Raw genomic sequence first — 12,240 nt, 5'->3', positions numbered from 1 at the left:
TGAGCCGTTTTTGTATAGATCACGCTAGGATCGAATTTGAAAAATTTTAATTTATGACGGTCTTTTCAAAATACAAGTTTACTAAACAGTTATTTCTTGGTCCGGTGGAATAAAATAAACACATCTTATTTAAAGAATTATTTTGTAATTATATGTACAAAGTATTACATAGAAATAGGGATTTTACAAAAGCCCCGTTTCACAATGATCTTTTTGTAACATTATTCTTACGGTACTAAAAATAAAAAGATCTTCGGATAGATTATCGATTTTCATACAAGAAATCATTCGTCTGACGTACGATACGCGTGTAGTTGACATAATGATAACAATTTATCCTACTGAAGAAACGATTAATTCGGCAACGTCTGGGTCTTGACATAATACAGAAAGTTGCATCGTTACTTGACTGTCTGACAACGCTAATCTTGCTCGAGCAAAAACTTCTTTCCCTCCTCTGAAAATGCCGCTTAGTAACAAATTATGGGAGACAGCTCCTGACTGTACTCGGTTAGTTCGATCTACAGGCTCCAATCCTAAGAATCCTGTGAGACTTTGAATCGCGCCTTTCAAACTAGTCACTGATGGTCCTAGGGCAAATGTTTCCTCCATTTTGGTGAATCCTTTTGCGGCCGCTGCTTCCCAGGCAGCACCGAAATCTAGTCCACCATTTCCCATTCCTCGAACTTGATCAGCTAAAGTCACCTCCAAATCTTCCAGCTAAAAAATATATCATGCAAAAGTAAATAAGTTGCTCTTGTTTTGCATTGAAGTGGCGGTAATGATTTAGTAAAGAAAGCATCGTTAATTGTATTATGGGGAAAAAATGCACCATATATTCATCGTTATATCCTTGCTCGGCATCTGGAACACCTGTTGCAGGATCGCAATCGCGAGCCATAAACCGTAAGGTTGTAGGAATAGTAGCAACGCTAGCATGAACATCTTCTGGATATTTTAATACTGTATAAGTTGTGCCTGGTTCATTGTACGGTAGACGCGGGCATGGAACTTCGCACACAATTCTATAGCTAAAAGCACAAAGAAAACACTGCTTTTTGGAAGACACAATACTTTCAACAAAATATATTAGAATGTAATTACCCTTCGGGTGGTTCAACTGCTACTCTCACGTCCTCGAGTAACTGATCGGAAAGGGTGTTCATGCAATCGAATTGCAGCACGAGAAGATCCGTGAATGTATGTTTAACGCATTTAACGTTATATTCTGTTTCTGACTCTGTTAATTCGAAGACGGGCGAGGATTTCAGTAGCGAAGAATCGCGAATGATCATCGACAAGTGTGGTATCTGCGATAATTTCTCCATGAAACTTTCTTCTCGCGTTAAACGAGGCTGTTGTTTCACGGTTGCGTGTACCTCCACTTGTGCCGGTTCTTCTGCCGTTTGAGCTGGTGGTATCTATAAAATTCGAATTTCCATTAAAATTTGAATTATGGAAAGATAGGGTTAATTTAATTACCTGTGAGATGTCAAATGGCTCGTCCATTGGCGTTCGCATATAATTTCGTAGAGCCCTTTCTAAACTGGGTACAGATAGAAGAGGAGGTTGTACCAGAGGCAAAACAATAAGATCGCTTTGTTGTTGAAGAATCGTACAATAATAAGCGGCGCGATCGCGAACTTCATCGTCGGAATCTAATTGACAACGTGATAAAAGAACGAGCACGTTTGGAAGCAACGGTGGGCATGCCGCAGCAAAACGTGCCAAAGCGGTAACTGCTGCCGCACGTACGCTGGCGCTCTCTAAAATAACACGGTTATATATGAAACGAATATATCTGGATGGCTGTTTCGAAGTTGGTCCCTCCTGGCCAAGTAAATGTAGAATGCGAACTGCGAGAGAGATATGTTCGCAGTCTTCGATAAATTCGCAAAGATGAGCCAAGCCTGCTTCTTTGGCTTCGGCATTCCCTTCCATAACGGCGATTATCGTATCTGCGATTGCTGCTTTATACTCGAGTCCTCCCTCGTCTCTCAACATGGCAGAAAGAAAGTTCATTAAAACCGCGTGTTTACGAGGGAACTTTTGACACAGAGCCCTATAAACAGATAAAGAAGATTATAAAAGATCTTTCGTGTACACATAAGTGATAACCAAGTATTATGATTTTACCTTATGGCTTGTACAACTACGACCTTAAATTCATCCGAAATTTCGGATACGAAAGTAGCGATTTGTTTCATCAAACGATCGACTGAACTTTCTGCTCCGGTTTTCAAAAGAGTAGTAATTGCTAATGTAGCAATTGATCTATTCGAATCGGTAATTAAGTTTTCTAAATCTAGATTGCAAGCAGTAACCTCTGCTGGGTGGGTCATGGCAACTTTGTTCAAGGTTCTAACAGCAGCAAACCTTAAAGCTGGCTTTGGAGACCCACAGAATAATTGAAGGACGCTAATGGCGGAACTGATGTCCCTTGAACCGCATCCTCCGAGATTGACCAAAGCGTGTGCAGCTTCGTACACTACCATTTCCGATTTATGGCGTAAACAACATTCAATGAATTTTAGTAACTCGTATCGTTCATCAACTTCGTCTAATAATTTACATGCGATTCTGATTAACATACACCCCGCATAAGGGCTTTTTGGGCTACTTCTCATGAGCTTTGCAAACAGTTTAATCACGGCATGTTTGTCTGCTTTACGCGCTTGGTATAAAACACCAAGGGCATGATACTGAACCATGACATTATTGGAATTCAATGCTTCTTGGGCTTCGTTCGCCCATCTGCGTGCAACATCTCCAGATACATTGGTTAGATGCAAGGAAGAAACTAAGGCTGCACTGGAAACAGCAGGAGAACGATCAACTATCGCTTGCTTCATGTAACGTTCGATAGCTGCCAGCATTCCACCATCAGTGATGGTACACAGCGCTCTTATCGCTGCAGCTCTGTACAAATCTTCTTTCCCGGTCATATCTTTTGTCAGGCTAGATGTAACTATAATTACATCTTCTGCCAAAGAACTTAGTTCTTTGATGCCTAAATACACCAACCGTCTTAAAACAACATCTCTGGATTGAAATAATTTTGTCATAGCAAAGAATGCTTCGGTGGCTTCCATTGTACTCAACTGTTCTCCTTGATTGAGTAGGTACAATATTTTTGTAAGAATGTGCGCACATTTCCTTGGATTAACCGGGGTATCATTGAAAGTACGGGCTTCCTGAAGGACTGTTGTCTTCTCCAGATTTTGGAATGGGTTTCCCCCACCTGGTGACACAAGAACCGTATGAGCAAACGTAAAGTACTGTTTATTATCGGCAGATTACTTGTTCTAGCGGTGTGTCTAAATTCATAGTTGCAAAGAACCGATACCAAGCTACGTGAAATAAAAGAATTCATTGAAGAAAAAGTATCTTCCACGACGAGCAATCGAATAAACCTGTTTACAAGGAACTGTCATAAGGATACACTCGATTCCCTTAAACGCGCTAGCAAACTCAAACTTATCAGAACGGATCAATGTTTATTTGTGATTACCATCTTCTTCCTCTTTTTTGTCGCGTTTAAAAGCATTCATTTTGTAAAACCACTGCCGGGAAACTGGAAAATAAGGGACACGTCAGCTCAGCTCTTTCGCATGGGAACCATTACAGCAGACTCCGCCGTGTTACAGTGGCAAAAAGCAGAAGCTACACGCGTCCATTGAACACATCATCGAATTTTTAGAGATGGACATTATCTACTATTGATAAAATATCTCTTATCAATTCTCAGATTTTTTGTTAGGTGACGCTGGCGATCCTTTTCTCGAACCGCGCGTTTGTATAAAATTAAAAACCAAATGAGTAAGATATTTTCGGCTTATTAAATTAATTACTTTACAAATCAAGAGGGTATAATAATTTCATTCATAATGTTGAATTTTAATTCAAATAGTTTTATTAGTACAAGAGTTACATTACAAATTAGACAGAGGGTTTCGAGATGAAATATTTTAATCATCAATTTCTGACACTTTATTATAATTTCTATACTGTAAATGTTTTTCTTCGTTCATGTTTTTCATTGTATGAAAAATGACAGCTTTCACTGGTTTGACACGCTTTCCCTGCAATTACATGTAAAGTCTTTTGGCATAGTGGCAGTGTTAATCAATTTAGGTTTCTTCAGTGTCTTATCACTTTCACCGTACAGATCTATAAATAACTATAAACATATCTACAATATATTTAAATATCTGTAGATGGTAACTTTCTTATTTCTAGTTTTAAGCACTAGCTATTTGAACCACAGTTTTCTCTTCACTTTGTACTTTGTACAATTTCGTCAAATCTGAGATGGTGCCTTTCTTGCGGTTCGGTTCAGGAGCTCGTCCTATTTTCTGTACGACCTGCCGGTTTTTCGAAGGTATCGATAAGTTTTCTTCGATATCCTCCAGAGATGCTTGATCCTCGGACGATTTAACCGTGTCCTTGCTCCACTTTGCCAGCCACTCGCTGGCTGCGCTCTGAGAAAAAGAAGAGACATCGTTAAGAAACCTTATCATACACAGCGGAGAAGAATAAATGAAAACTGAAAATTAACCTTCTTGTCTTTGTTTTCCGCAGTAGTCGCTTCTTTCAAACTCTCTTCCATCTTCTTTAATCTCTCCAATTCTCTCTGCAACTTTCGTTCCATTTGGTACTTCGCAACAGCCTGGGCCAGAGGTCCGAGTTCTCCTTTCATCGCAGCAGTCAACATCGCCTGTTTACAGTAATTAGCAATTAAAAAATTCAAGGGTCTTTTGTATCGTTTGAAAAGAAGAAGATACTTGCATCCCTGCGTCTCTTCGACTCGGCATTGCCAATCGGATCGGTTTCCGTTTGCGGTCCCAGCTCCACGAGCACCTGAAAATCCGCGTGCTCTCCCAACCGGAAGCCCACGCCGACCCTCGAATCGGTACCTGCCGCAACGAACGCGAGGATAAAAGAAAGATGAAAAGGAATCGTGAAGCCGATTGGCAAACGTCAGTGAAAGTGCTTTCGTGTAACACGCGACAAACCGTTTGTCACCGATCACGCGCGGTATTTCGTGATTTTCTCAAAAGCGTGACACCTTTGCGTGACGCAATCATGTTACCTTTCTTAATCGGAGGAATATTGGAGTAGATCAGCGAGAGAATCGTGGGCAGGTCTTCCGGTATAATCAGGCTGGTCGCGTCTGAAACGATTAATTTATTTTTTTAAGAAAAATGAGGATAAAGAAGGACAAACTCCAATGGCACTGACACGATTTATCAGACCTGCTAACAATGCAAATGGATGATTTTTTTTTTTAATTCTTTTTATGCAACTGTTTGAATTTACATGGAAATCGCTTCTCTTGGACTTACGATTGAACTATGATCAAGGATCGTTGGAAAACTAAAACTAGGCGAAGGTTGAAGTTTGTCCGAGTTAAATGGTACTCACGATCGTAGAGAAGCAGCAGGATGCACAGGTTCAATAGGACGACCTTCGTGCTCGACATCTTTCCGTCAAAGGGATCTCGACTACGATTTACTTTTTCTTCCCTCAGCTTTCCAAGCGTTGCATTTTCATCCGGCGAGTTTTCTGCGATTAAAAGTGTCTCGCGGTATTACACGGCGCGAATTACACGTTTCTTCTTTCGACTTTCATTTTCATACCGCAACGCGTAGCGCAAATTAGATAGGTAAATAGATAGTTAGGTATTGCTAGTTTCTTCTGTGAACTTTCATTTTCATACGGCAACTTGGATATTTAACCCTTTGGTACCTAATATTATAATTTTAATATAAATTTTAAAATATTAATTTATAACTTTAAATTTAAATAATTTAAAATTATATTATTATTGCATAATTAAAATATAAATTTTAAACACAAAATATTTTTAAAGGTCGGAATGCCAGTACGGGAAATACCACGGACCTGATGTGACACTTCGATTAATTCCGTTACTCACCGATTCCTGTTAATTTTCGATGGAATTTAGAGGAACGAGAGAATCTGTTGTTTAATTAGAGACACAACACGCGCACGGTTTGTTGTACTTACATGAAAGTGAAATCTAAATGGCTGAGGAGACAGGTAACGCGGCGTCGAGCCGGCCTATTCCAAGCGGACTGAGGCCGTTCCGCGATAGAATGGAATCGTGTTCCTCGAAAGAGCTGCCGAAAGAAGTTCTCCAAGTGAAAGGAGACGTCGCGACGGATCGGGGATCGAGGTCACCGAGTCCGAATGACCGCCACTCGATCGGGGATGAACTCTCTCTTCATTTCCTCTTCGACTTCTCCTTCTCCTCATTCTTAATCGCAAGCCAGTTTCGGTTTACCTCCGCTTCCGCCTTCTCTTCCTTGGAATTTTTCCTCCGGATGAAGAGATACCTTGCGAAATTCGTTCGGGAAGTAACAAAGTTCATAGAATTTCGTTGCTCGAGAAGACCTTGAATAGCAATGATTTTTTAGAGGTGAACGATCGTAGAATGATTATGACAGCTGGAAGACCGTCCCGGAAAACGAGGAAAATTACACGTCCGCTCGATCGAGCATCAAAAGTGAAACTTCACTGGCAATCAGTGTTATTTTCACTGCCAAGTAACGAGCCGATCGTTGCACCTGTGTCATTTCTAAGCTGACTGAGAACAAATTAGTGTAATAGGAACTTCAGTCATCCTTGCACAATGCTTCCTTATAGACACCAAGATCCGTCCGGAGAGTCGGCGATGCACTCGATCAACCCTCTCCTCGCGTTATATTTTCTTAACCAAAGGGTTACTCAACTCATTGAAATATCCTCGTGAAATTTACGCAAGATGGTTGCACAATCTGTCAGGAGATCGATAGAATTCATTCAAAAATAGTGAAACTGAGCCTGGTATACTTGGTCTCGCAACGCTAATACCAGGGATTCTTTTACCGTGAAAGTCACGGTGGAACAAGAAGGAACTGTTGGCCATTAGCGTGCGTGAGAAAAGATAGCATCTTGGACACCTAATGACGTAACATTTTCATGGTAATTTAATGGTCGTGCATGCCTTTTAGAGAGTCAAAATTCCTTTTAATAAGAAACGTCGGTACTTCGAAAGGTGTCGTTTTTAAGACAAAGCGGCACGCTTTATTATGTCACACAATAGGTGCGCGGTGAACTTGGACTTGTTAAACTATTCCAGCCACGTAATGGGTTATTCTATCTGCTGTTAAAATTCAATTTCATTAAACTCCTCGGGAATGTTTCGTTTAGCTGGAAATTGTTAAGTTTAACTACGTATACACATACGTGTAACAATTGTAATGTTTATGGACGGTTTCTGAACGGTGTTGCTGATAGCCCATGAACACAGTGCGTGATAGCGCAGGTGTTATCGCTTGTAACCCACAGTTTCCTCGTTCACGTGTACGCTCGAACCTTCGGCTTTGTTACACGATCAAATATTTTGAAAGCAATTTAAAAACTAGCCGAGTGCGCAGTTCGCCGGTAAAAATACATTATAAGAAAAGGTCTGCGTCACCTGTGATAATCATCGATCTTAAAATAAAAAAGAAAATGAAAAAAAATTGAAATTAATTCTGGCAATCAGTCAATAAGGTGTTGCTTGTTGAAAGGCGCAGTAAATTGTTGTTGTTCGAGTAGTAGCCTGCAGTTGCATGGGATAATCGACGTTTAGAATGCATTAAGTCGCGTACCGCCAGCTATCGGCGGAACAAGCGGAATGGTCGATGCTGGTAGGGGGGAGGAAACAGATAGCACGTTGCTCGTTGTTCGTTCCTCGTCCTATGCAGTCGTTTGTCGCGAGTTTGTCGTTTACGGGGAGCCGAGGATCGTGCAGCGACTCGTTGCACTCCAGCCGCGAAGGACGCGCGCCGATCAATCGTCCTTTCGCACCGATTTCTCACCGCGTTTACCCGCCGATCGCTAATCCCGCCTGGTTCCTTGCGAACCTGATCGTCATGGGACGCTCTCTTGGTCGAGTGAGTATCGTTCTTCGACGTTTCAGATCGAGGTCGAAAGAAATCGGCGCCAAGTGAATCGAAGAAAATCGTGAACGCATCGGTGTAAAGAAAATCGAAGCGTCCGCGCGCGTAAAGGAAGAACGAGTGACACAGAAACGATCGTTTCCGTCTTTTATATCCACGCACCAGTAAAAATGTTCTCCGCACCGAACAATGACTCGAGATAAAACGTAAACTCGAAATCGACCATATGCCATTTTTTCCGCCGTATACCGTAAGCTTCCTGTAACAGGTGTTTTGTTCGAACGCCGATCGAAAAAACGTCTCTGTATAATTAGCAAAAAGGCAAGGTGGAATCGAAGCAGGTTCCATTCGGAACGTTGCCGTTTTGTTTGCGCCTCCCGTCCGCTTTTTGCCGTAAGCGGATAGAAACGGGCGCGAAAAGCACAAGTGTTTCCTTCGCGCATTAACGTGGCTTATTTTTTAACTACCGCGCGACAGATGTTACGGCACACTAGTGGACACGAGTAATTTTCTTCCTCTCCGCGTGTCAACGAAATCTTTTAACGATGCTCGAAATAAGTCGAGGAACATCGTTAACGCGATGGAAATGTTTAATTTTTCGATTCGATGGAAGATAACAGAGTAGGATCATTCTGACAGTAACCTCGATTGTTACGTTTCCAGTGAATGGTGTACGATGACATTTTTGGCCCATGGGGCCGTGTCGTGCTCATCGTATTGGGAGCGTTCGTCCTGGTCGTCGCCTTACTCGTGATCGCGTGTTTCGTCACACCAGGATGTTTTGGCTACGAGTGCATCAGAAAACGAAGTAAGCGATATTTTTTAACACATCTCTATCTAAACTGCTAGAGTAACGCTTCCTTCGAAGCGATAAGTGCCGGTACCAGCTGACGCGTTAATTGCGTGTCTTTGTTAGCACCTACGCTCGAGATGATTAACCCTTTCGCCTTCGATGTCGAAAATTTGTAAGATCTTTTTGCTCGGTCAAGATGGGCGTTTCCATAAAGTTTCTATCGGGAAACTTATGTACAGTTGGTTTCGCAGGATGACATACCTAATTACATAACATCGCGAAGGAAACGAAGAAAACGTCGTGTGTACAAATATAACTCCGCGAACAATAGGCGTAACGTATCCATCCACGTATACGAACGATTCACGATGCAGGAATTTTAATCTTCCTTCCTTTCGTAGGAATACAGAAACTTCGTCCACCGTTGAATTACCCTTTCATTAAAAATAAGCGACCCACTTTTGAACGGGCGCAGATTAAAAGTTAAGCGCGGGACGAATCTGTTAACGAGCGACTCGTTCGCAAGTCGTTGTTTACGAAATTACATAATCAAAGGTACGGATAATTGGTTGCAGAGAGGGAAGGAAAAAGCGTGCCGTCGCGTGTCAAGAGCAAACAGAATGAAAACGTCAAGTTGAACGATGTCAGCTACAGGTCATGGAGACTGGGTAGCCTCTACGAAAATGGCAGCAATGGTAACGTGCAATTATCCTCGCAACCTGTTTGCTCGTTGCGTCGCATAGAAATGTAAAAATTACCCTAGACAATCCCCAGCATCGTACATTCTTCGACGCGAACAGCTGCTGAAAACTTTCGTTTCACGAAATTTTTTGAAAAATTTCACAGGTACCAACGAGAGCGTGTCTGTGACCGGAGGGAACTTCTGGAGTACCAGCAGCGCTCGCCTTGGATGCACCGACACCTCATCCACCCTGGTAATTTCTTTTATTAACCCTGATGCATTCGATCTTCACGCTATTAATAGAAATTTTAATGAAAAAAACGATTCGTGGTTGTTTTAATAATTTGCAGAATTTGGTACAAAAAGAGAAACAGAAATGCGAGAAGAAACAAAGAGAATTCCCGACGGAATTGACAATAAGCCTGCAATACCTGCCGCCCTGTGACGAGACGGTTACCGGGAAGCTCGTTATCGGTATCGAGGTACTAAACGATTTCCTTTCAATATTTCCTCCTTTTGTGTCTACCTCATGAGCAGAATAGAAATCGAGGTATAAATCTCGAAGGAATAAAGTCTCTTTCAACGAACAAAGGCCCCTAGGACTTACACGCAACCCAGACATTTTCGACGATTATTCCATAAAAATTATGTAATTCTGTATTACATAAGTCAATAATGGCTTCGCATCTGTTACAATGACGGATTAAATATGTACAGTCATCCATGAAAGCCTATTTACACCCCATAAGAAGGTGATTTTAATTAAAAATTGAAATTTCTTGATCCAATTATGATTTATTTTAAATAAAATACTTTTCTATGGGGTGTACGAAGCTCGATACTCTTCTATAGAAAAATCTGTTTCTTTGGTATTGTACAGGCTCTGTCTGGTCTTCCTCCGAAGCAATACAATTGCACCTTGGAACCATACGTGGCCCTGAACATCGTGAAGCAATCGTGGAGCCACCGGAAGCGGCAGAGGCTGCACAGTTTCCGGACAAGGGCGATCCGACACACGGCCAACCCAATTTTCAAAGAAACTTTCGTCGTGGCGAACGTGAAATCGCAGGAGATTAAGGTTTCTTTATTATCTATGCACAGCAGGCGTTCTAAAGCGTTTTGTTTAATTCAAGGTTGAAAAACACGTCACTCGTTGGTCGAAGCGAAACCGCGATAAAGGTTGCTCGTTTACGCTCGTTGTATTAGGAAAATTACTCGAGTAAAAATTAGTAGAATTCAGTACGGTTGGGTTTTGTAGAATAAATTGATCGTACGCAATAAGAGTGCGTGGTAAATATGCATTGCAAATGCGGTTTGCATAACCGAGACGGTGCGTTTCGCCACGAGTTGAAAATAAATAAGTACACTTGGATCGTCGTAAAACTCGAGAGCTCGATCTTTTTATTTCTATTCGAAATTTTTCAAGCCTCGTCGCATTTGATTCGATCGTCCTTTCTCGCAGGAATGGATCCTTGATTTCGCAGCGTACGACCACGACAGATACGCGAACGACACAGAGCTGTGCTCGTTTAAAGTGTCCATGAAGGAGGTGAAGCAAGTTTTGCAGAGCCCGGAGATCCACATGTTCAACTTCAGAATGAAGCCGTCCAATTTGGTACCGCGATAAGACAACGATACGAATTTCTTTTATTTCTATCGAGAACATTGGTAACAAGATCCGTTTGATTTTCCAGGAATTTGGGAATATTTTATTAGGCATAAGTTACTTACCCACAGCCCAGAGACTGACAATAAACGTTATGAAGGCGCGGGACATCAAGTTTGCAACAGCAGTGTCCAGTTTAAGCAAATTTAGTAGGTGTTTTATTTAATTTATCGGAAGAATTTCTGTTGACAACAGCCGCATTATTTTCAGATCCTTATGTGAGGATATTGATGCTAAACGGAAGGACGGGGCAGAGGATGAAAAAGAAGAAAACGAAATTCGTCTGCGCGAATTTGCAGCCGGAATTCAACGAAACCCTGACGTTCGATGTGACTTGCAATCAATTGGATATCGTGCAATTTCTTGTGATGTTGTATAACAAAGTACGTGAGTTACGGTGTATTTGGGAATAATATTTATTTAAGGAATTATTCAATTTCGCAGACTGTACCTGTTGAGATCGCTGCGAGCAATGTAGATCACCCAAGCGACAGCGAGGATTCTGTAACGACGAGTTACAGGACAAAGGATGTTTGTATTGGTAAGGTTGCATTAGGAAAAGGTGTCAGAGGATCGACGGAGAGGCTACATTGGTTTTCTGTACTTCAAAATCCTAGGAAGCTCGTTACTGTGTGGCATGTGTTGAAATAATGATTTTCAGAATTATTTATTTACTATTTTATCTCTTTCTAGTGGACAAGCTTTCGAGCGTTGAAACAATTTATTTTAAAATGGTTAAGATAATGGATACGTGTAAAAAATTCATTTGTCATCGAGATATGAATGTAAAAATATTTAACATTCAAGGTGTTACATGTTTTCTTATAATTTCAGAAATAACATGCTTCGAGTGATAATGCTAGACACCAAATTCTGTATATTATTATATTTATTTCATAATTTAACGATGCAATCGTAACCAAAGATTGTGAACATTGCAAATTTTATAAATATTTATCTGACTTCGTTGATATATCGAATATTATTTAAAGAGTAATGTACAAACCTTAACCTATTAAAAATATATTTAAACCCATCGCTATTCTACGTAACTATTATTCGTAACGTGTATTTAATTAACGAGATAATTATAAAAATCTGGTTTTATTTAAGCGTACGCTGAAACCGATCGAAGGCGCGTTTGAATTTG

General features: G+C 41.0%; 3 protein-coding genes across 5 annotated transcripts; 1 reads left to right on the top strand and 2 right to left on the bottom strand.

Annotated features, from left to right (window-relative positions):
- Positions 1–125: 125 nt before the first annotated feature.
- On the bottom strand, positions 126–3,647 carry LOC114879262 (coatomer subunit gamma). Its single transcript, XM_029194032.2, has 6 exons — positions 3,512–3,647; positions 2,137–3,241; positions 1,483–2,062; positions 1,105–1,421; positions 833–1,031; positions 126–720 (listed from the first exon to the last, which is right to left on the bottom strand). Exons 1-6 carry the CDS (start codon positions 3,549–3,551, stop codon positions 334–336), a joined length of 2,628 nt encoding a protein of 875 aa, XP_029049865.1. The 5' UTR covers positions 3,552–3,647; the 3' UTR covers positions 126–333.
- Positions 3,648–3,890: 243 nt separating this feature from the next.
- LOC114879258 lies at positions 3,891–7,636 on the bottom strand. 2 transcript variants are annotated; one of them, XM_029194027.2, is made up of 6 exons: positions 6,031–7,636; positions 5,425–5,565; positions 5,093–5,173; positions 4,789–4,916; positions 4,559–4,717; positions 3,891–4,481 (listed from the first exon to the last, which is right to left on the bottom strand). In XM_029194027.2, exons 2-6 carry the CDS (start codon positions 5,480–5,482, stop codon positions 4,242–4,244), a joined length of 666 nt encoding a protein of 221 aa, XP_029049860.2. In that variant the 5' UTR covers positions 5,483–5,565; positions 6,031–7,636; the 3' UTR covers positions 3,891–4,241. The 2 variants fall into 2 exon arrangements, with proteins under 2 accessions (XP_029049860.2, XP_029049861.2); XM_029194028.2 differs by lacking the exon at positions 6,031–7,636 and adding an exon at positions 5,939–6,029.
- A 124-nt stretch (positions 7,637–7,760) lies between these two features.
- On the top strand, positions 7,761–12,126 carry LOC114879257 (synaptotagmin-2-like). Of its 2 annotated transcripts, XM_029194025.2 has the most exons (10): positions 7,762–7,943; positions 8,613–8,757; positions 9,318–9,437; positions 9,589–9,677; positions 9,775–9,906; positions 10,305–10,502; positions 10,887–11,039; positions 11,119–11,239; positions 11,301–11,473; positions 11,535–12,126. In XM_029194025.2, exons 2-10 carry the CDS (start codon positions 8,616–8,618, stop codon positions 11,739–11,741), a joined length of 1,335 nt encoding a protein of 444 aa, XP_029049858.1. In that variant the 5' UTR covers positions 7,762–7,943; positions 8,613–8,615; the 3' UTR covers positions 11,742–12,126. The 2 variants fall into 2 exon arrangements, with proteins under 2 accessions (XP_029049859.1, XP_029049858.1); XM_029194026.2 differs by lacking the exon at positions 9,318–9,437 and having other exon boundaries at positions 7,761–7,943.
- The last annotated feature ends 114 nt before the right edge of the window (positions 12,127–12,240 follow it).

Source organism: Osmia bicornis, chromosome 2 (assembly GCF_907164935.1).
Source record: "Osmia bicornis bicornis chromosome 2, iOsmBic2.1, whole genome shotgun sequence".
In the NCBI taxonomy this organism is placed as follows: Eukaryota; Metazoa; Arthropoda; class Insecta; order Hymenoptera; family Megachilidae; genus Osmia; species Osmia bicornis.
Note: the sequence above shows the minus strand (reverse complement) of the source record. Positions and strands in the feature narration are given on the sequence as shown.